This window comes from Anolis carolinensis, chromosome 2 (assembly GCF_035594765.1).
Source record: "Anolis carolinensis isolate JA03-04 chromosome 2, rAnoCar3.1.pri, whole genome shotgun sequence".
Taxonomy (NCBI): domain Eukaryota; kingdom Metazoa; phylum Chordata; class Lepidosauria; order Squamata; family Dactyloidae; genus Anolis; species Anolis carolinensis.
In genome coordinates, this window is record NC_085842.1 from 214,186,836 (window position 1) to 214,209,406 (window position 22,571).

Here is a 22,571-nt window from a genome sequence, read left to right on the forward strand (position 1 = left end):
TACTCTTAATTTTATTGTAATTTTTAATCTCGATGGATTTTTAAATCTGATGTAAACTGTTTTTTTGATGTGTATGTTTATATTGTAAGCAGCCCTGAGTCCCCTGATGGGTGAGAAGGGCGGGGTAGAAGTGATGTAATGAATAAATAAAATATTGTAGGTCTGAATTCTCCCAGAAGCTTGCCCTGGTCCTGAGATTCTTGAGTGAAGCTGTTCATTCAGTTTCCACGATCTCTGGGAAACATCTGATAGGAGAGTGGGACAAGGCCTTCTTGGTGGCTTCTCCAAAGCTCTAGGAATGTAGAATGGCTTCTTCCTTGCTGTCCTTCTATTGGTAGATAAAGACTTTGTAAAAATGTCAACAGACTTTTGGGAACTATTTTTCAAGTTTAGGTCTTAAGAGAGTGTTGACTTTCAAAAGAAATTACTCTTATTTTAAAGTATGTTTTAAATTGGTTTAATGTAATGTTATTATAGTTTAATGATAATCTTTTGTATGTTTATTTTAATGTTCAAAGTCCATTTCTAGGAGACAAAGTAGATTATAAGTATTATTTCTTCTTCCCCTTCTTCTAGGCTCATCTAGGGAAGCCCCATGTTGAATATTATAGCCTTTGGCAATGAAGCCACTTTCCCTCAGGAGTTGGACTCTCCTTTTACTTGATGAGTTTATTACAAAATTCTCTCTTGCACAAGTCTGACCAGCTATTCTCTCCTTGGTAATAATTTATTTTGCTTTTAATTTTACTATTTCTGGGTGATGAGTGTGTTGTCTTTGCTCTGAATTTAATTTAGCTAACTGTCCTTCTGTATTTTTATAAGCCATGGGTGTCACTTCTTTAAAAAGTGGAAGAAGGGCAGCCTGAATATATACTGTTTTATCATTTTGTGCAAGTATGCAATCATAATAATTACACGTATATTTTTCCACTGGCATATTTACTGTAGTCCACTGAACAGATAGTAAGCATCAATTTATTAAGATTTTTTCCACACTATCAGCCATTCCACACACATGCGTGCCCACAGACATACACATATACACTTCCTCTTAATTGTGTTTTAAATGTGACATTTAAATTGTTCTCCGGGACAAAAAGATATTAATTTATGTTTGCACTTAGCGAATGTTTCTAATCCCCAAACCTGAACAAAACCTAGATTTATGCTCACCAAAAAAATGAAGCTATCACAAAACTAGCCAGATAAGAATCTGAACATCTGCAAGGGAACACAAAAGCATAGCAGAAGTAGCTGCCCTACGTTTGCATTTCATGTGAGCTATTTCCTCTAGCACAGTGGTTCTCAACCCAGACGTTTTGGCCTTCAACTCCCAAAAATCCTAACAGCTGGTAAATTGGCTGGGATTTCTGGGAGTTGTAGGCCAAAACAACTGGGGAGCCAGAGGTTGAGAACCACTGCTCCAGCATATTCTCTTTTTCTGATGATACTAATTTGAAAATCAATGTATTGATATTTCCCCTATAATCACAAATGGACCCAAATTGTACTGTTTAGATTGACACTGGGCAACATGGAAAGTTCTACCTGTGGTTCTACTAACTGATGCCAGTTCTTTCACGTAGGCAAGACAATCTCATGGTGGTGGACATATATATTTAAACCAGCTGTATATAGTTCATATTAGTACCCATCAAGAGTTGCGTACTTGGGCTGGAACCCATAGGAGAGCCACCTGATACAGTGCAACCTCTAAACAGTTGTTCCTATGGCTCTCCTGAAGCTCCAGAGATTGGTTGAGACACAAAAAATCAACAAAAGGTATGTGTTACATTCTCTTTGGGTAGGTCTCTTGTCTGCAGAGGAGGCCAACTACATTGCCCCAAGAACATCTAAAGCATACCTAAATATAGTGATGCATTCAAAACATACCTGCATGGGAACTGCCCACAGAATTAACAGTTGAATGGTAACCGTGGTGAGAAAAATCTTACATTCATGAAAGTGTCCAAACAAGTACGCATGACAGGTCCAGAGAGTTCTCAGATTCGGTGCACTGCTGTGAGCCAGCAATGCTCTTGTCTGGGTACTTGTGAAGCATTTTAAAACATCCAGAGCTTTCAGAACGTAGTGTGTCCAAGTTCAAAAGTAGATCAAAATGGGGTTGCTGTTTCCTGCTTCAACGAGCCAATGCAGAGAGTTCTTAGAAAAAAATGCCCAGTCCCAGCTGTGGTAAGGATCAATTTGGGCAGACTGCAGTCTTGTGCTCAGCTTTCAACACATCTGCTCCCATTAATCTACATATTAAAAAAAGACAGAACAGAAGCCTCTAAGATCACAATGATTACAATTCCAAATATACATTATCTTATCAATCCCCAGAAGAAGAAAAAATTAGAAACATTAAGAGATGAGAGATGAAGCATTTTTATTTGCCATAAAAAAATTCAAAACTAACCAGTATTTATTAGACCTGTGGTTCTAACCTGTGGGTCCCCAGGTGTTTTAGCCTACAATTCCCAGAAATCCCAGCCAGTTTACCAGTTGTTAGTATTTATGAGAGTTGAAGACCAAAACAGTTGGGAATCCACAGGTTGAGAACCACTGCATTAGACTGAACATTTGGTTTCAAACAGGAGCTAACCATATAGCCTGGGGAAATTTGTATGTGTGGTGATGGTCATCTTCTAAATCTCACAGATACCAAGTGTCTGCCATGGTAAATGCACTCAGTGGGTCTATTCTCCCATGGATCTCACTCAGAAGTGTCCTGAAAACAACAAACAGATTTTGATTATATCTATCAAAAGCTCAAAATGCAGTTAGGAACATTCCTCATTGGTTGGCCACTGTGACCATTAAGAATGATTCAATGTTATTGCTTATTTATTAACTGATACCCAATTTTTGCAATGATATTTAGCTAAAAAGGTGAGCATTAGATTTGAGTAAATATGGTATTTCAGTGGGATACCACAGTTTGCCCATGGTTTCTTCATGCGCATTGGGATATGCTTCCTATGGAATTTCAGGAATGTGTGCAAAACAGAATCATGTTAGTAACAGGAAATCATTCATCACTGAGGTACATCCTCCTCTAGCACCTACAATTTGCCTAGAATATGATATGCAGGTGGAATTTCAAAGCATATGCAAATCTGCCAAACAAGCACATATCATTACAGGATACATTAAATGATACATTAAAGTAACCCATTTACATGTACTTTTATGGTGTAAATTCCATCAAAGATGATTCAACATAAAATACTGGCTCTCAATTTAGCTCCACCATAAAATCCAACATAATACAGGGTGTTTCAAAATGATGGAACAATGTCAAAGTAGTGTATTTCATGATGTCAACATGTTACAATTACACAAAAAGTTACAAATGGTTTGATGAGTTATCAAATTGTCAAGTATTATTAACCATTTTAAGCCAGAAACAAATCTTTAAAATTGTCAAGTTTTACTAATCATTTTGAACCAGAAATGAATCTGAAAATTAACTCCACAAATGGAGAATACATCCAGTCTCCAAGTTACAAACAAGAGAGGTTTTCTAGTTTTTTCTTAAGTTGAATTTGTATGTCAGTTAGAATAGGTACTTTTTTATAAGTGTCTCCAGCCAATAATATATATTGTTTACCTTTGGATAGCATAGGGGAAAGCAAACACCCTTGTGGTGCTTGTTTTTGTTGTATCCCAGCCTGTACCTGTGCTGTCAGGTGAGCCTGAGGTTGGGCCTGTTCAGCCTGTGATTGTACCTGCACCTGACCTGTCAGATGAATCTGGGTTGGGGCCTAGGATTTCCATGCAGCCAGAGTTGAATGAAACTGCTGTTCCTGGACAGCCAGAGTTTGTTTCAGAGGATTCTGGGATCAAGCATACAATGGTTTCAAGCAGGCAGCTTGAACTGCATTCCTTGGAAGAGTCAAAGTCGAACTATCCTGATAAGAGTAATGAGGTTGACAGAAAGAAAGCAATCTGTCAACAGAGACAAGAAAGGGAGGTTTTTAGAAGGAGCAAATGGTTGCTAATGAGAAAAGGTTTTGAGCAAACTTCCCAAAGAAAGAGGCCTTGATTTCAGCTTTACGACAAACTGCTTCTGAGACAGATTTTCAGAGGTGGTAACTTTGCTCATCCAGAGTCCTGTTCATGGACTCATGTTTCATGCATCATAGAATCATGTTTTATGTTCCTGATGACTTTCATGCCAAGTTCATGTAGCCTTGTCTCTTGAGTTTTGTTCCAGTTCTTGTTCTTGCTCTTGGGGAATTTTGGATTATCCAGTCATTGTTCCTGAAAGTTTTGCAGTTTGGATCCTTTGCTCCAGCCAAAGATCCTGTTCTTTGTTCCAGTTTTGTTCCTGTTCCTTGGACTAATTTTGATACCTTGTTGGCGTTTATTCTTGTGTTTGATTTTCATGGACCCTTGCTTCAAGACTCTCAAATATCTTGTACCTGGTGGATTAAAACCTTGTTTCATTGACTTTGAACTTTGATTTGCTATTGCTTACATATATTCTTCAATAAACTGGGGCTCCAGCGTGGTCTTGAGGTGTCTCTGCAGTCTAGGGGTGCAATAGTTTTGCTGTCTGTGCCCCAGTTCAGAAGATTTCACCTCACTTTCTGTCCCTGTAAGAATTGGATTTTGAAACATTTGTTGAGGAAAGACAGCTTGGTGATAAAGCCGGAGACATCTTTTCCCCACGATAACTTTTGATTTATTCCAATACCTGTTCTCTCACTCCCATTCTCAGGGACTGCCTGTATCTCATTAGGCCTTATCTTGCAAATGGCTGAGGCCAGGGGCTGTTTGTGTGTCAGGAGAGGTGTCTGGCAGGAATCCTTTAAGCTTTATGTCCCACCTTTTCAAGAGGTAAGTGTCTCCAGCCAAGGGTTTCATTCATGGGCAGTTCATGGTTGTGGAGATATAACGATTGCAAATCTGGTCCATCTTTTTGAAACACCTTGTACAACAATTCCCCATTGCAAATATTCACCATTCACAGGGGAAGCAGCCTTACCATACCTTTCTTTCCCAAGCTGTGATGTCCCGGTGCTACGGATCATCAGAACCATCTCTGGGCTGCACATCTCCAAAAACGCTGCGCAAGGGCTTATTTGATTAAGGGGTGTTTGGTGTGTCCTTGTGGAAGGGCGAAGGCAGGAGTCTTCCAGAGGTCACTTGGAACAAGGGCTGATCACTGTTGGTGAAGGGGGGTAAACTAAAGCCACATTCACTCGCTCATTCCCATTCTTCGGGCAAATGATCTCCGTCACTCCTTCTGGCCTGGGCTGACTCAGCAATTCTCCTGGGAGAAACAGGAGAGACACAGAGAGAAGGATGTTAGGATGGCAATGGCACATTCAGCTTCAAGTCTTGATTTGCATGGAAAATACGTTCTCTGTTCAACAGGGAGAAACCACAAGATGCTCTTATTAACCATTTGAAGAGATATAAAATATATACAAAAGTGTCACTCAACACAGTTTTCTGGAGAAGCATGTTGTAAAGGTTATAAACATGTCATTTGCTTTCTTCCTCCCATCATATGCACCTTTAAGACAGAGACAGGCAGATGGACAGAGACATTTTTTCCCTAAATACTGTACACTAATATGTGTACTCCCAGAGTCTAATGAAAAAATGACTAGCGGGGCAGAGGGAGATTGCAATCAAGAGGCAGGGCAGATGGGCCTGGAGGTTTATCATGGAAGCCTTTCAACAAAGGCTTGTATAAATAGGTTTAACAACAGCTGTCAATAACAGAGCTGAAAAGAGTGGGAGGCAACATACACATATTTTTTAGGCCTGTCTAGAGACAAACTTAGGATTGCTTAATACTTAAGACATAGATCCGATTGCACTTTTGCTTAAAATGTTAGCATCTTGTTAGAGCATACCAAGAACACTTATTAGTATAGAGTCCAGCTTTCTTTGCAAATATCCAAGCAAATGCTCAACATGTCAACACTATGTGAATTATAATGTCAGTTTCATCATGTAGAAAATGCCTAGGGGGCAAACACAGTAACTGTCACATTATGAAAGGGGTCAATGAAAATCTAATGGGAGGCATAAAACAAAGCCCCACTTTTTAGTTTACCTAGGTGTGGGCACTTTCTAGCATAATTAAAAATGGTATTCTGGGATACTGTTGTCCCAGGGTGGTACTTCTCATTTTACACAGAAACTGACAGTGTTTGCTTACTTATATGACCCTCAAAGAATCAGTTGCTATCTTAGAACACATTGGCAAAGCCCGAGTCTGAAATGAGGAGTGCAGAGATTGTTGTGCATTTTCCAGTTCCACTGAACCAGTCACCAAGAACATCATAAATACAGCAGCACTATTTGAACACACTGAACACAGAAGTCACGCCAATTGGGCCAATGACCCATCCAGTCTCTAAAAATGACCATCTGTTATGGTTCTGGAGAAAATGTAATTAAATGGCTTGTGTTCAGCTTAGTGCACAGTCGGGCCTGATGGGCCTCAGCATCTCCTCAGTGAAACTATCATACAATGAGTCATAGAACAACTGCCTATAGAACAAGTGCCTAAAGGCACCAGATCCTGTCTCATTTTGGAAACTAAGCAGAGTCAGCCCTCACTAGGAGACAACCAAAGAGTGTTCAGGTATTGTGGAGTATATTTCAGAAGAAGAAATGGGCAAAATCAGCTCTAAAGTATTCCTTGCCTAAGAAAACTCTATGAAATTCATGGGTTGCCTTAAGTCAACAAACACCTTTATTACACACATTCAGAGAATGTCTATATCTAAACTCCATTCTAAATCTGTATACTGCAGAAAAAGACCTGTGGGTAGTTGTGGAGAGGAGTGGAGAAGCATACTCTTTCTACAATTTCTATCCTTGGAGAAGCTTCCAAAAAATCCTAGGGTTCCTGGATATGAAGCCCCCTTGAATCCCATCTTGGGAGAAAGCAGGGATAAAAATTCAAAAAATAAATGCATGCATATTACTAATACTCATGACTATTTTACATTAGAATGACAGGTGTGGGGCAGTGAATTGTAACTGAGGTGGAGGACTTCAAGGTGAGATCATGGTGTTTGTCAGGGACAGATTATCAATATCAGTAGTTCAATTGGCACAATTTAGCTTAGTCCTGCACAGACTGGGGTCCTAAGTTAGTGTGTGTTTGTGTGTGTGGGTGGGTGGGATGTAGCATGCTGTAAATCTTCCCATTACTTCCTGTGCCTTCCACTGTTCCTATTATTCATTTTTATGTTGCTGTAGCAGACCGTCTCAAACGAGGTATAGGGCTAAAAACGAATTCTCACTTGAAGATTTTCCTCCTTCACTCTATTTTGAAATTTAAATAGTATTCATTCATTTAATTTCTATGCTAAAATAACTCTCACATGCACAAAGTGGAACAGATTGTCAATTTCCTTAATCCAGCCTTGATCTCTACCCTTGAAAATCGCCATCTCACTTGGGCTTGTCGGTGTCTCTCAGTGTTAACCTTCCTCACAAATGATCCCATGGGGGACAATTGAAGTTCCTTGTGGTGAGAGAGGAGAGGGGTAAGACCACACTCAAAATGCTCTCCTGAGCTCTTTGGAGGAATACTGGGATAAAACTGTATTAAACAGACCTGTTTTTAAAACAGAACAATTTCTTCTTTTGTATAAACCACAACGGGAACAATGGCAGCATCGCCCTGAATGAAAAGTGATGTCACTGGAGTCTTGAATATTAAAAACAGAAATTGCCAGACAGTTTTATCTGATGTTCTAAACACATTAGACAGGCATCCTCCATAACTTTTGCATCTAGCCCACAGCTTCCTGGCTGAACCAGTTAAGAAAACATGGAACAGCAATTTTAAAGATTTCAAAGGATGGAACATTTGCAACGCCTATCTATTTTCCCCCCAGTAGACAAGTGCTAATTTGTACAGGTTTTCCATAGCCTTTCATTTTGAGACACAGTAATTATGTAGTTTCATTCAATCATTTATTTATTTGCATTTTGAGTCTTGGAATTAATAATTTAGAAACATGGAAAAATTCTACAGAACTCAATATGAATGTGAATGCATTGTGGCCACACCCTGTATACTAGCGTCCCATTAATACTTCTAGTAAGTGATGGCAAGGAGATCTAACACCAAGCATTTACATCAAGCATAAACAAGTCAAAGAAACTGCAATTGTCATAGAAGAAAAATAGAAAAAATACAACTAACCACTGCAGAATATTATACACAAAAGCATGCGACACCATTATCTTTGTCACTGCTCTGCCTGACTTTTATCCACTCATGCATCCTCTTTCCTGTTCTGGTTACTATAGCATAGTGATAAGTTAACCTTGTAAAGAAACTCTGAACAATAAATATTGTAACACAAACACATTGCCAGTGCTTTGGGCTATTTATAGTGCCTATGATCCCGGAGAAATGCAAAATAATGCAGAATGAGTTTTTTAAAGGGTGTGATATCAGGTACTGAACACAGCTTTCACATATATTTCATATATATCAGAGAAAATTTACATGTTTGTCTGCAGCGGTCATAATTCATCACATATCATGTTGGACACTTCCAATTTGACAGAATTTAATTGTTGTCTAAAGCTGGCCCTATGATCCCAGTGATTCCAGAGCACTGAACCATGGCAGTTAAAATGGTGTGAAGTTGCATTAATTGTAAAGTGTAGATCACCCCAAGTTGCAATGCCATATTTTAAGCTAAAATTTTAAGTGCGGAGTTCACAAGAAGGAGAATCGGAGGGTCAGCACTCACAGAAAATTGTGGCAGATGCCTTTTAAGAGCAGGAAAAAGAGATACAGTCCTTTGAGTGACTTTGGGTAAGATTCCTGATATGAAAAAGCAGAGAACGATCATGAAAACAAGAAGCTCTGTGCATCTCATTAGGGAGTATCAGGTACAGACTAGGACACTGGCAAGCAGGCCTGTAGCGAGGGGGCGGTTTTAGGGGTTCAACCCCCCCCCCCCCGAAATTTTTCAGGTTATAAAAAAAAATCTGGTTTACTCATGAATTTTAACTGGTTAACCAAATCCCCATGCTAAGTCTATGAGACGCAAAACATTAAGAGTCCCTCCAGGCACTATTTCAAGCAGATATTGACAGGTGTGTAGCGGGGAGAGGTGTGTGCTAGGGGTTCAACCCCCCCCCCAAAATTTTCAAAACCCCTCCCGAAATTTTTTTCTGGCTACGGCCCTGCTGGCAAGTAAAATTCAGCAAGAAAATAGAGGAGAAGTCTCTCTAAACACTGCTGTTAGAATTCATGAGACCAGGAGAAAAATGGGCAGGAAACCAAGAAAACATTCCTTGTTGGATTTTAGGTTCAGACCCAAATGGGAACAGGCACACTTCTTAAAGAACTTAAGATATACTTGACAATCTGCATGTAAAGTATGCTGCGTTCTTAAAAGACAAAAAAGTGGTCTGAAGATTAACAATTGGTACTGAGACAGTCTTCAGGGTTCTTGATTCTTTCCATAAATCAGAATAAATAATGAAAAATGTTGTTGTCACTGCCCCGTCATGGATAATGTAAACAAAACACAAGAAAATCTAAATCTACAAAATGTGTTATAATTTACTAAGATCACAGAAACCTACTGGGGTTTTTTTTGGCCAAGTTACAATATTTTGGTAGCACAGAATATTTACAATTCCTGCCTATTGCTACATAAGGGTATAACATAACCTACATCTCTGTAAAGTTTTAATACAGGTTGAGTATCCTTATCCAAAACGTTTGGGACCAGAAAAGTTTTGAATCCCCCCCCCACCCCAAATTTTGGAATACCCATATTTTCATATATGTACATAATGAAATATCTTGGGGATGTGACCCAAGTCCAAACACGAAATTAAGTTATGTCTCAAATAAACCCTATACACATTGCCTGGAGGTAATTTTATACACAGTATTTTGAATGAGTTTGGGTATGAAACAGGTCTAGGTGCACTAAATCCTAAGAAAGCGAAAGGTCATTATCTCAGCCACTGTGGGCAATTTTGGAGTTTTTCAGATTTTGGAATTCTGCATAAAGAATGCTCAATGTAATTTATGATGGGTAAGGGAGATGCTGACAAGCTGGAATGTGTCCAAAGGAGGGCGACTAAAATGATCAAGGGTGTAGAAAACAAGCCCTATGAAGAGTGGCTTAAAGAGCTGGGCATATTTAGTTTGCAGAAGAGAAGGCTGAGAGGAGACATGATGACAGCCATGTATAAATATGCGAGGGGAAGTCATAGAGAGGAGGGAGCAAGCCTGTTTTCTGCTGCCCTAGAGACTAGGACGTGGAAAAACGGCTTCAAACTACCTGAATCCACCTGAAAATTAGGAAGAAATTCCTAACTGTGAGAGCTGCTCAGCAGTGGAACTCTCTGTCTCAGACTATGATGGATGCTCCTTCTTTGGAGGCTTTTAAGCAGAGGCTGGATAGCCATCTGTCGAGGGTGCCTGGAATGAGATTTTTCTGCTTCTTGGCAGGGGGTTTGGACTGGATGGCCCACGAGGTCTCTTCCAACTCTATAATTCTATAATTCTATGATTCTAAGGAGTGTGAATTCGTCCCTGAAATCACTACCATCTGTCTCACTATCATCACACACCTCTGCTTGCCTGCTTTACTTCCCCTGGTAACCTTACAAGATGTCTCTGGCCAAGACTGAAAAATGCCATGACAGCAGCGTGGCCTGGGATAGTCAACTGATCACAGTGATTACATTTCCGAATAGCTTTTTGCAACCTCATTTGTTTCTCCCCTCCCGCACACTCCCCATGACAGTATCAAGCCTACCACATGTCCAAGTAATCAGTGCCAAGCATTATATAAACTCAACCTAAAAATCAGAACGGGTGGGGGTGGGTCAGTTTCCTCATCCATCCAAATTAAATCCCAGTGGAGTCCCTGTGGAATTAGTCATGCCTTGTAGATCAAAGGCAGGAAAGTCGCACTGCCAGAGCAAGCCCTCAGCTCCTCTTCCTCTTAAAGCAAAAAAGGGGGAATTGGGGAGGGAGATTTCAAAATCCTTTAGCTGACTCACTGCTAGCTAGACCTCTTTCAACCAGGACATGTTTGGATAGAGCATTCTTTCTGCGCCAGGTCACATGCCATCAGAAAATCCTCCTCTTGGCCTCAAGCCATTTCATAAAATTAAGAGATAATAAATTAGTTGTGCTCTATTCTCGGAAAAGATTTCTCTTTAAACAACACAGAAGCACTGACTGCAAGCAAATACTGTTCTTCCAGTACCAAGAGCACATGATTCTACAGCTTTTATGTATGGAACTATTAAAAGTAAAAACCACAAAGGCACCAGATCTCATCTGATCTTGGAAGCTAATCAGGGTCAGCTTCAGTTAGTTCGGCGCTTTGGACTACATTTCAGAGAGAAGAAATGGCAAAACCATCCCTGAAGATTCCTTGCCTACGGAAACCTTGCGAAACTGATGGATTGCCCTAGGTTGCAGGTGATATGAAGGCACAACACATACTTACACTGATTTGAAACAGATATTTGCCTTTAGTAAAAAAAAGAAAGAAAAGAAAGCATGTCAGAATTAATATTATGAATAACCAAATTGGGAGAATGGGTCATTTAGGGCCCCTGCCTCCTTGCTGCTGGCTCACACCATCAGATCCAACACTTGATTAACACATGTAAATGAGCTAATTTCTGGTTGGCAGCTACAAATAAACCAGGACAATCACCTTAAACATCATGCTTTTTCACAACTTTCAGCCTACACATGGATGAATGAGTAGCAACTGTAGGCAAACAGACCCTATCTCTTTAATTTGATGACCCAATTATCTCTGTATGATCAAAAATGAGGAGGAACACAGTTTTTAAGTTTGATAAAGTAGAGTCTCACTTATCCAACATTCTGTATTATCCAACGCAGTCTGCCTTTTAGTAGTCAATGTTTTTTGTAGACAATGTTTTCAATACACTGTGATGTTTTGCTGCTAAATCCGTAAATACAGTAACTACAATATAACATTACTGTGTATTGAACTGCTTTTTCTGTCAAATTTGTTGTAAAACATGATGTTTTGGTGCTTAATTTGTAAAATCATAATGTAATTTGATGTTTAATAGGCTTTTCCTTAATCCCTCCGTATTATCCAACATATTCACTTATCCAACGTTCTGCCAGCCCGTTCATATTGGATAAGTGAGATTCTACTGTACTTAGAAAAAGATTCAATGACTTGATCTGAGACTTGGCAGTGTGAGAGAGGTAGGTCTGTGGATGTGCAATGAGCATTTTGAGGTATAGCGTGTAAAAATCTGTTTGTATAGAACAGTTTAATTTTTTATCACTGATGTCTAGCAATTTTCTCCACAGCCTTTGCTGAGCTTAGACTCTGAGGTTTAACATTTCTGTCTACAGTTTTGGATTTCTTTTGCAAAATGTTTTTTGTTAGGTCACTCCCCTGATAATAGTTGATTTTATACCTAGTAACAGATTTGGCTGCCAACTTAGCAGCTCAAAAACATGCAAATGTGAGTAGATCAATAGGTACCGCTCCGGCAGGAAGATAACAGCGCTCCATGCAGTCATGCCAGCCGCATGACCTTGAAGGTGTCTATGGGCAACGCCAGCTCTTTGGCTTAGAAATGGAGATGAGCACCAACCCACAGATTTGGACACAACTAGACTTAATGTCAGTGGAAAATCTTTACCTTTACCTAACAGATTTGGCAACAGCTTTAAATGAGTTCAGAAATGCTTAGGTCAGAACTGATGAGGTCATCGAGTCACAATATCTCCAGAGTTAATACCTAGGAATGCCACTGCATGTTGGCTAGATAATATGTCTGATAAGGGCAGGCTTTAGGTCCTCCCAACAGTTGCAGTTTCCTAGTATTTTGGAAACAGAGTAAACAAGGAATATCATTAATATGACAAGGTCTTCAAAGCCTTTCAGCACTTCTATATTTTTGTTGGAAACGGCACAGGCACGAGTAAAAGTAATAATTGCTTGTGTCTGAGAGTGTTGTGTGAGAGTTTGTCAGCAAGCTGGCTGACCTTGCGGTTTAGTAAAAAGTAGTCACATCGTGAAGATGGCTGCAAAAACTGCACCTAAGAATAAACGTTCTGTTATATGCTTTTTGTGGGCAGATTGTTAGCCGCCTTGAGTGTCTATGGGGAGAAAGGCAGGATAATAATAATGATGATGATGTTGTTTTCCAGAAGCACAAATTAATATCCAGATATGCGCTGTATAGGGATAAAGCTATCTTTTGTAGGGTTTATGAATTGATTGACAAGCTTGATGAATGCAGAGAGCTCTGGACATCCAGCTACAGCCACGAGAATGAAGAAAGAACTATGGAACTGATTTGTAAAAAGAGAAGAAAAACACTCAAAGAGGTTGTGAAGTTGAATTTTCCTATGCCCTGATTTATGACAACCTTAAGTTCAGTAAAGTGTGTACCAGGTGGGTGCCTAAGCAACTATCAGAGGAGCATAAGCACAAGCAGCAAGCAGATGATCTGAAAGTAGCAGTGCATCAGTGGCTACGCTCTCAACGAAAAACATTTTTTGCTGATGCCATTAAAAACATGGTACAATGCTGGAAAAAATGCATTGGAAATGGAAGTGACTATGTAGAAAAGTGATGTAATGTGGTGTTGACATTCTTAATGAATACAGTAAAGTCTCGTTTATCCAACATAAATGGGCCAACAGAATGTTGGATAAGCGATAATGTTGGATAATAAGGACGAATGAAGGAAAAGCCTACTAAACATCAAATTACATTATGATTTTACAAATTAAGAACCAAAACGTCATGTTTTACAACAAATTGATAGAAAAAGCAGTTCAATACACGGTAGCGTTATGTAGTAATTACTGTATTTACGACTTTAGCACCAAAACATTGCAATGTATGGAAAACATTGACTACAAAAACATTGACTACTAAAAGGCAGACGGCGTTGGATAATACAGAACGTTGGATAAGCGAAGGCTTGATAAATAAGACTATACTGCAGTTTTGAAAAGTGCAGAAACTTTTTGGAAAACCCTTGTATGCCTTACTAATGCAGCAATAAATAACACACTTGCACACCTATCTATTCTCTACACACAACCTCATTTTACAACAAGTAAACACAGACAGAGCACACCAGGGGCAATCCTGCTGTCTCAAATCCCGCTGGCTTAGCCCAGCATGTTCAAAGTGCCTTCCCTCATCAAGCACTGTCAGAAAAGCTCTAGATTGGACATAGAGATAATTGCCAGGGAACACAATTACCAGAATTAACAATGTGCTATGTAAGTGCTTTAAAAGAATACTGTGACACTTAATGCCAGTGACTGAGCACATCCACCAGAAATCTTCCATTCATAGATCCTTCTGTTCTATTGGAATTTCCAAACAGAGAAAAAACAAGGAGAGTTTCGGATTTGCATAGTTGTTGGTGTATGTTAGGATTAATTGAGGAGTTTTTAATCAAAGTGTTGTTTTTTCTGGTGATTTTGTTGGTTGGGTCCTATTTTAGTTTTTTATATGCCGAGAGATCCAAGAGTTATCTGATTTTTTTCCTTGTATTGTTCTGATTTCATGATCATCCTCTGAAGATGACGGCCACAGATGTAAGTGAAACGGCAAGAGAAAATGCTACTAGAGTATGGCCATACAGTCCGGAAAACACATAACACTCCAGTGATTTTGGACGTGAAAGACTTTGACAATACATTGAACAGAAATGTACCTCACAACCTCTGAGGATGCCTGTCATAGATGTGGGCGAAACGTCAGGAGAGAATGCTTCTGGAACATGGCCATACACACAACAACCCAGAAATGTACCTTATGAAAGATAAAACCATTGAAAACAGCAGTATTTCCAAATGATAGGGGAAAGCTACATAATCAGGAAGCTCTTTCTAGTGTCTTTTATTGAATGAAATATGTGTTTTGCATACTCATGTGCTACAAACATACACATTCATTCAACCTCTTGTTCCTATGGCTAAATCTCAGCCAAGACTTCCAACGGATTAACATGGGGGCACTACTTAAGTAGACATCTCTGGGAAACAAATGAAAATCACAAACAAAATCTTTGTAATATTTGATACATACTTGAAGAACATGGATAAACCAGCAGGTACTGAGTTAAAAAACAACAACTTGTCAATGAGGAAGTGCAAGCCAGCAAGTTAACTAAATAATGCAGATTTATTCATGATATTGTTGTGCAGCTTCACAGCCAAAAGATTTCCATATGGTTTCCTCTGTTTGCAAGTCTTCCCAACTCCCTTGAAAGGGAAGTGGGTGAAGAATGAATGGAATTTGGCCTTTGCCACACCGAGTACAGTCAGGAAGTCAGGTTCTGGATCTGGATCTGACTTAATTAAAAGAAATACATTTCTGTTTCATGTTCTGACAGTCAGGCTGCTACCTAAGTGTGTCTTTACTGTGATGGTTGCAGGTCTAGAGACCTATGCTTCTAGAGAAGTTCAGTTCTTCTTGTTCATGCATGCCTTTCAGAGACAACCCATTAATATTTAATCACAAGTTAACAGTAAATTGCAATAAATCATCACTGTCATTCAGCATTCTTTTTACATATTTAATAATATATAAAATGTATATGCTATGTCTTTATCCTAAGAGGTTTTACAATTTGAAGCCACTGTGGTTTTACATAGAAATGATGAATTTGAGTATTTTAAATAAATCTGGTTATTGAAAATGGTACAGTGTTGAAGATATGCTTCTTAGAGAGGCTGATATGTGAAAGTAATACATATACCACTTTGATGGCTGTAAGCGAGGAGGAGCTGAAGAGCTTTATAACCAAGGTGAAAGAAGAAAGTGGAAAAGGTGGGTTGTAGTTAAACATCAAAACACCAGGATTATGGCAACTGGAATTATTGATAACTGGCAAACAGAAGGAGAAAACGTGGAGGTAGTGACAGACTTTGTATTTCTAGGCGCAAAGATTACTGCAGGCACAGACTGAAGCCAGGAAATCAGAAGACCTTTACTTCTTGGGAGGAGAGCATTGATCAATTTCGATAAAATAGTGAAGAAACATCACACTGGCAATGAAGGTCCACATAGTTAAAGCAATGGTATTCCCCGTGGTAACCTATGGATGTGAGAGCTGGACCATAAGGAAGGATGAGCAAAGGAAGATAGACGCTTTTGAACTGTGGTGTTGGAGGAAAATTTTGAGAGTGCTTTGGACCGCAGGAAGATCCAACCAGTCCATCCTCCAGGAAATAATGCCCGGCTGCTCACTGGAGGGAAGGATATTAGAGGCAAATATGAAGTACTTAGGCCACATAGTGAGAAGACAGGAAAGTTGGAGAAGTTAATGATGCTAGGGAAAATGGAAGGAAAAAGGAAGAGGGGCTGACCAAGGGCAAGATGGATGGATGGTATCCTTGAAGTGACTGGCTTGACCTTGAAGGAGCTGGGGGTGGTGAAGGCTGACAGGAAGCTCTGGAGTGGGCTGGTCCATAAGGTCAAGAGTCGGAAGCGATTGAATGAATAAACAACAAAACACACACACACACACACAGATTCTCGTTTCATATTACCCACTGGGGCCTGATCTGCAGTTGGTAGTTTGCTTTATTACTGCAGTCTTCATCCAAGATAATTTATTCAGTAAGAATTTTCTTCTTTGCAATTTCATTCTGATTAAGGTGCATCGGAATCCAAATTAAGGTTAGTGAAATTTATTAGGGCCCTTTCACACAGCCATATAACTCAGAATATCAAGGCAGATAATCCACAATATCTGCTTTGAACTGAATTGTCTGAATCCATACTACCATACTATCCAGTTCAATGTGGATTTTATACAGCTGTGTGGAAGGGGCCTTAGAGGCATGACTATGTATTTCCTAATGTGAAACCATGATTAATCCTGTGACAAACCTTCAAGTAATGCAGAGAAAGGCCAGTGAATATTAACAGAGTGTATGCAAAAGTAAAGACACCGGGATGGGTACTAATAGATGACTAACCAAGGCAAATCTTGTATTTTAACTAGTGAGGCTGTAATTGCCATCTTCCTGTGCTTATCTTATGACACTCCTTCTTTGTCCTTTTGTTTATTTATACATGGTAATCCCAACCTACTTTTCTTACATTCTGGATAGCTAACTAAAAGCTGTAAGATCCATTGGTACATATCAATCTACAAACGTTAATAACTTTTGGGAAAATGCCAAATTATAGTATAATTGTCAATGTATCCCACATTGTCTCTTTGCCTTATTCTTCCATTCAATTCCATTTTCTGCAACTGTTCTCAAATCACAAGGCCTTAAGGACAGGCCGAGTTTCTCTACACCCTCTCTGAGCCTGGCTATATAATACATAATAGACAGAACAAGAATTCTAGATCAGCGCTGTTCAAAACTATTTCACCAAACCTAAATTCCTATGAAAGCAAGTATGCCAACAAACCAAGCATTTATTACAGTATCATATGTTTTTATTTCAAAGCTAGAGTCAAAATTGGTACATTTCTCCTAATTCCATGCAAAATTGCTCATGGCTCCAAATCATACTTGACAACCATGAAAAAAATTATCCTCAACAAGAAGTTGGGGAAGTCAAGAAAGTTTCACCAAAATCAGCTCATAGCTACATTTTAAAATTATGTTGCTACCACCCCAGAGCGGTGTGTAAATAATGCCACAGAAAAGCAGAGGAATCACTTAAAATATGGTATAAGAGAGAGTAGAATTCATCTTTGTGAATATTACCATTTTACTTTTTTAAAGAAAAAAGTAAGATCCAAGCCCCTGTGTTTCTAAAATATATATATCCTTCAAAATACACAAGCAAAGACTTCAAAATCAGAAGTTCAATCTGGCAGCTAAATAAGGTAAGTGAAAGGGAGCATCCTTATTTTTGCACACTATCTTTCTTCTCCTCCTGTTTATCAGAATAATTTATCCCAGAATTCTTGCCATTTGTGTATTTACACTATGTAAGACATCATACAAATGTGGTGTGTTTTTTAAAGAAACTAAAGGATTAAACTTTCTTCCTTATGACGGGCTATACATAACCTTTCAATACATAGAAGCTGCAGAAAATTGAGGTGGCAGGAAATTTCTGCTGTATATCAAATTGGGTTCTGTGCTGGAAGAAAGCTGGGAAATTAATGCCATTAATTAATTAATTATGCTGCTGTCTATTCTAGCAACTGAGGCAGAGATACGAAAAAAGCACTTGCTCATGATAGCAAAATACACATACAACGTTCTCCTCTTTAAAGGGTACCCCCAAATCTGCTACTTGTACACTTCCTTCCTCACTGTGCCTCATGGTACAGGTGGCTACAAATATGTAGCTATCTAGTTGAACAATGCAGACAAGAGGGAGAGGATGAAAATGCATCTCTGTAGGATGTGGTTTTCAAGAGGTGGTGGCTTGTGAATGCAATCCCTCTGCAATCCTGAGCACATTAGCAGCAGACACAAAACAGTACTGCTATCTCTAGCACCAACATCATTAGAAAGTAAATCAAAGTGTCAGAAAGGCTTTTTATGCCCTGAGACACAGCTGCCCCTTTTAGTTTTGGCCAGTTGAGGCAAGTATCATCAGACAGACATCATTTATGACTCAAGCTTCATCACCAGCTATCTTGTTATCACCGCAGGTGAACTGAAAAGGCACAATGTTACAGAGAAAAGTGATGCTAAATAAAACTGGCAGAACTTCTGGTTCTCAAGCAGTGGCAGCCTTCCAATGCAATAATGACTGGTGACTTGTAGTTGAGCGTACCACTTTGACCATCATTACTCAGACACAGGCAAGGAGTAAAATTATCCGGATTCAGGATTACGGGCACATATATACAAACTATATTAACAAAGACTATTTTGAAGCTACAGTACTGCCACCATATACATGGAGGTTATGTTCCAAGACTCCCTGAAGATACCAATAACCACATCTTATATTTTGCCTAAATATGGGTCAGAAGCATGCCACAAAATCTTACTTGAGGACCTAACGAGGCCCATGAACACTTCCAGATGAGTATAGGTAAATGAAATCATGGATGTCTAATCTGTGCATAAGGGAGTCAGTCATAATACATTTTAAGATCAATTTAGCAAAGACTCAATGTTACGTTTTGTTTTTGTTTTTAACATAGTAACTAACAATCACAGAATCATAGTTAGAAGACACCTCATGGGCCATCCAGTCCAATCCCCTGCCAAGAAACAAGAAAATCGCATTCAGAACAGCATTACAGATCCTAAACTACTCTTTCATATGGCTTCAAACTGACGTAGGTCTTGAAAGGACATGCTCACATGATTAATGATTTTGGAAACTATAGCTCTGTGTATAGCAACACTCTCCCTCTACATAATAATAATAATAATAATAATAATAATAATAATAATAATAATAATGATAATATAACTTTATTTTTATACCCCGCCCCATCTCCCCGAAGGGACTCGGGGCGGCTTACATGGGGCCTAGCCCGATAAAACAATCAAATATCAATGATAAAACAATAAAACAATTATACCAATAAAACCTCAATTATCAGTAACCTTTCACAGCCTAGCATGTTACTAGATAAGATAGCTTATCCACACTTGAGAGCCAATCTAACATGCAGCACAACTATGCTTCCCTAGTAATGTATCACACCAGTTTTCACAGGGGTTTGAAATACGGTCACCCATGTAAAGTGGGAAAACTCCAAATACTTCCTGGGGTGAAGCTACCAACCATGGTCCCATGGAGAAGAGGACGAGGAGCCAGCCTACAACATTACTTATCCTGCGGATCCAGGTCCTCTTCCTATTCCTGAGTGCTGTGTCTTTCTATTCCTCCAATTCCGCTGTCTGGGCAAAATAGATATATAACACAAAAAGAGGAAAGTGAGCCAGATCCTCAGGTAAAGTGGTGTGTTGGACCGGCTCCTCCTCTTACCTGCAGGAAAGGTTTTAGTGATTTATTTTAATGCTTGATGTTTTTAACTTTTTGGTTTTTAATTAATTTATTTTATTTGTATGTATTTGTGTGGCATCAAATGGTTGCCCATTGTAAGGCCCCTCTGAGTACCCTTCAGAGTGAGAAGGGCAGGGTACAAATGTGGTAAATAAATACTAGGGAAAGCAGAACATGCAGCATCATGAACTTAATGAACAACCTGCTGAGGAGGTGGCAACTATGAGATGCTCACATGGCAGCCTCAACTTCGGAAAGTGTGGTGGTGGTACAAGCTCGCAAATACAGTAATAATAATAATAAAAAACCTGCAAAAGTGGCAGGATGGCTGCTCACAATGATTGAGCTATTGTATTGTTTGATTGTCATGACAAATCCTATGGAATCCTGACATTTATAGTTGGGGAAAACATTACAACTCTCCAGTGACACTTCTAAACACTCCTTGTCGAACTGCAAATCTGCAGTCCATTGTTTATTCCATAGAACAAAATAGTACACTACAGTTAAAGTGGAATTGTGGTACTATAATTGTGTACCATGAAAAGGCTCTTTGTCAGGGTCTGCATTCATTCCATGACCCTTCCTAGTCTTCTGTATTTTATGGCAGAATATTCAAGCAAAAGCTCCATAACAAATGTTGCCTATTACCTAGGGCTGATTTGCCTTTGGAGAACCTTTGCAGTTTGGACCACTCACAATTCCATTTATAAATTACTTTGGACCTATAAGCTTCTAAGTAACATCAACATAAAGCAATGCCATTCTGTCCCAGAAATAGGCCACATTACACTGCTCCATTAGCTTTGTAGGCCAAGCCAAATGTGTATGATAATACTGTGGTGCCACTTAAAGGCTTTCCACATTTTCCCATGAGTTAAGTGCTCTTCCCCATTACACGTACAAAAGGGATAATCGACCATCTTGGAAATCATTGTAATCACTTTCCATTCCACCCAAATACAGCTTTATGGTTTGGCAACCACAGGCTAGAAGCTGGTATGATAAAGCTATTACTGAAAGTGGAAACCCTGTAGCTTTCTGAGGAACCTATGATTTTTTTTAAAAAAAAACAGAGACTTAGAAATTTCTGAAAGCCTAGCATTCTCTCACTGAGGGAGTAAACTAGTTTCTGTTTGAAAACTTCAGGCAGGTTCATATTTACAGCTTCTCTATACACAACACCATTTCAGAAACAGATGGACGCCCACAGTGAAAACCAGGGTCCATACACCAATCCACACATTTTAACAAGCATATTATGGTAAAATATTGAACTGTTTCCATAACTAGTCCTGCCTCTATCGCATAATTTAGCAACAGGAAAAAAAGAAATGGCAGGGAGATAAGGATGCTTTGGAACTGATAGAAACTAGCACAGTATTCTGTAACAGGTCATGAATTCTCAACTAAACACATCTTTAAATTTTAATGGAACTGTTATTTAAGCACTGGTAATATAATACTTGCTGTCACCTACAGCATGTTACCTTTTCCTCATGAAGCAGCTAGCTAATAAGAACTCCTTGTTCTCATTTACCGGTACATAGAAAAGCAGGGTGTAGAAGCTTAAATGTTGAACCAGGACACTAGAAGAGCGAAGTTTGAATCCCCCACTCTGCCATGGAAACTCACCGGGTAACCTTGGGCAAGCCACTCTCTCTCAGCCTGAGAGGAGGGCAAAGGCAAACTCCCTCTGAACAAATTTGGCCAAGAAGTTGCCATGTTATGTCCACCTTAAGGGCACCATAAGTTATAAGGCCACACAACGACAAAGGAAGAGATAGGCTGTAGGTCCAGAAGGTAAGGCAGAGCACAGCTGCCCTTAAGGCAACTCCCAATGTCAAGGAACCAATATTCAAGCACTTTGTTTCCACATCATATGAAGCACCTCCAAAGAGAAGACAGCCTTGAACAGAAGCAGACAGAATTACACCATAGATTTGCTACAAGCACCTTTGAAGTATATCAAAGTGGTGGGGAGAAACTTTGCTCCTCTCCCCAGTTCCAGGGAGAAATGCCATGGTTTAACCATAAATTTTAGCTGGTTCCCAGAGCTAGCCAGCATTTCTAGGCCCTTGCAGGGTAGTTCTGATTGCATTTTAGGGAACATTCCCAGTTCGTGCAGTACATCGCCGAACACACACCAACCTAGGGTCCTCTACAACAAAGAGAGAATTGCATGCCAGAAACTCCTTCAATGTTTTGTCCATGTGGGAAAATGAAAGTGTAGGAGAGTTCAAAGGACTCCAGCAGAGCAACCGCCCTTTAATCCTGTTCTTGATTTAAATCAGGGGTTGGCAACAGTGTGGAGTTCTGAGTCCAATTTCACACACACAATTTATTTATTATTTATTTACAGTATTTATATTCCGCCCTTCTCGCACCATAGGGAACTCAGGGCGGATCAGAGAACACATATACAGCAAACATTCAGTGCCAATTATAACAATGACAAAACAGACAACAGATAGAAGTATATGTAGGCTTTCCGATCTTTTGGCATCTTTGGAGGCTGTGCTAGGTTCCAGCCACTGGGGGGTACGGTCACTCCATCTCCCTGCCAAAGGGCTTTCTTTGTTCATAAATGTTCTTCTTTTTTCTGATCAAACGTGGAGC

General features: G+C 39.4%; 1 protein-coding gene across 1 annotated transcript in view; it reads right to left on the reverse strand.

The window, feature by feature from the left end:
- The window catches only part of mfhas1 (multifunctional ROCO family signaling regulator 1), a 49,373-nt gene that overhangs the window by 5,622 nt on the left and 21,180 nt on the right, over positions 1 to 22,571 (reverse strand). Inside the window, exons 2-3 of the mRNA XM_008116636.3 lie at positions 4,999 to 5,281; positions 1,894 to 2,258 (exon numbers count right to left, since the gene is read on the reverse strand). Coding sequence (XP_008114843.2) covers positions 5,151 to 5,281 — 131 coding nt within the window. The 3' untranslated portion in view covers positions 1,894 to 2,258; positions 4,999 to 5,150. The remainder of the gene's footprint in view (positions 1 to 1,893; positions 2,259 to 4,998; positions 5,282 to 22,571) is intronic.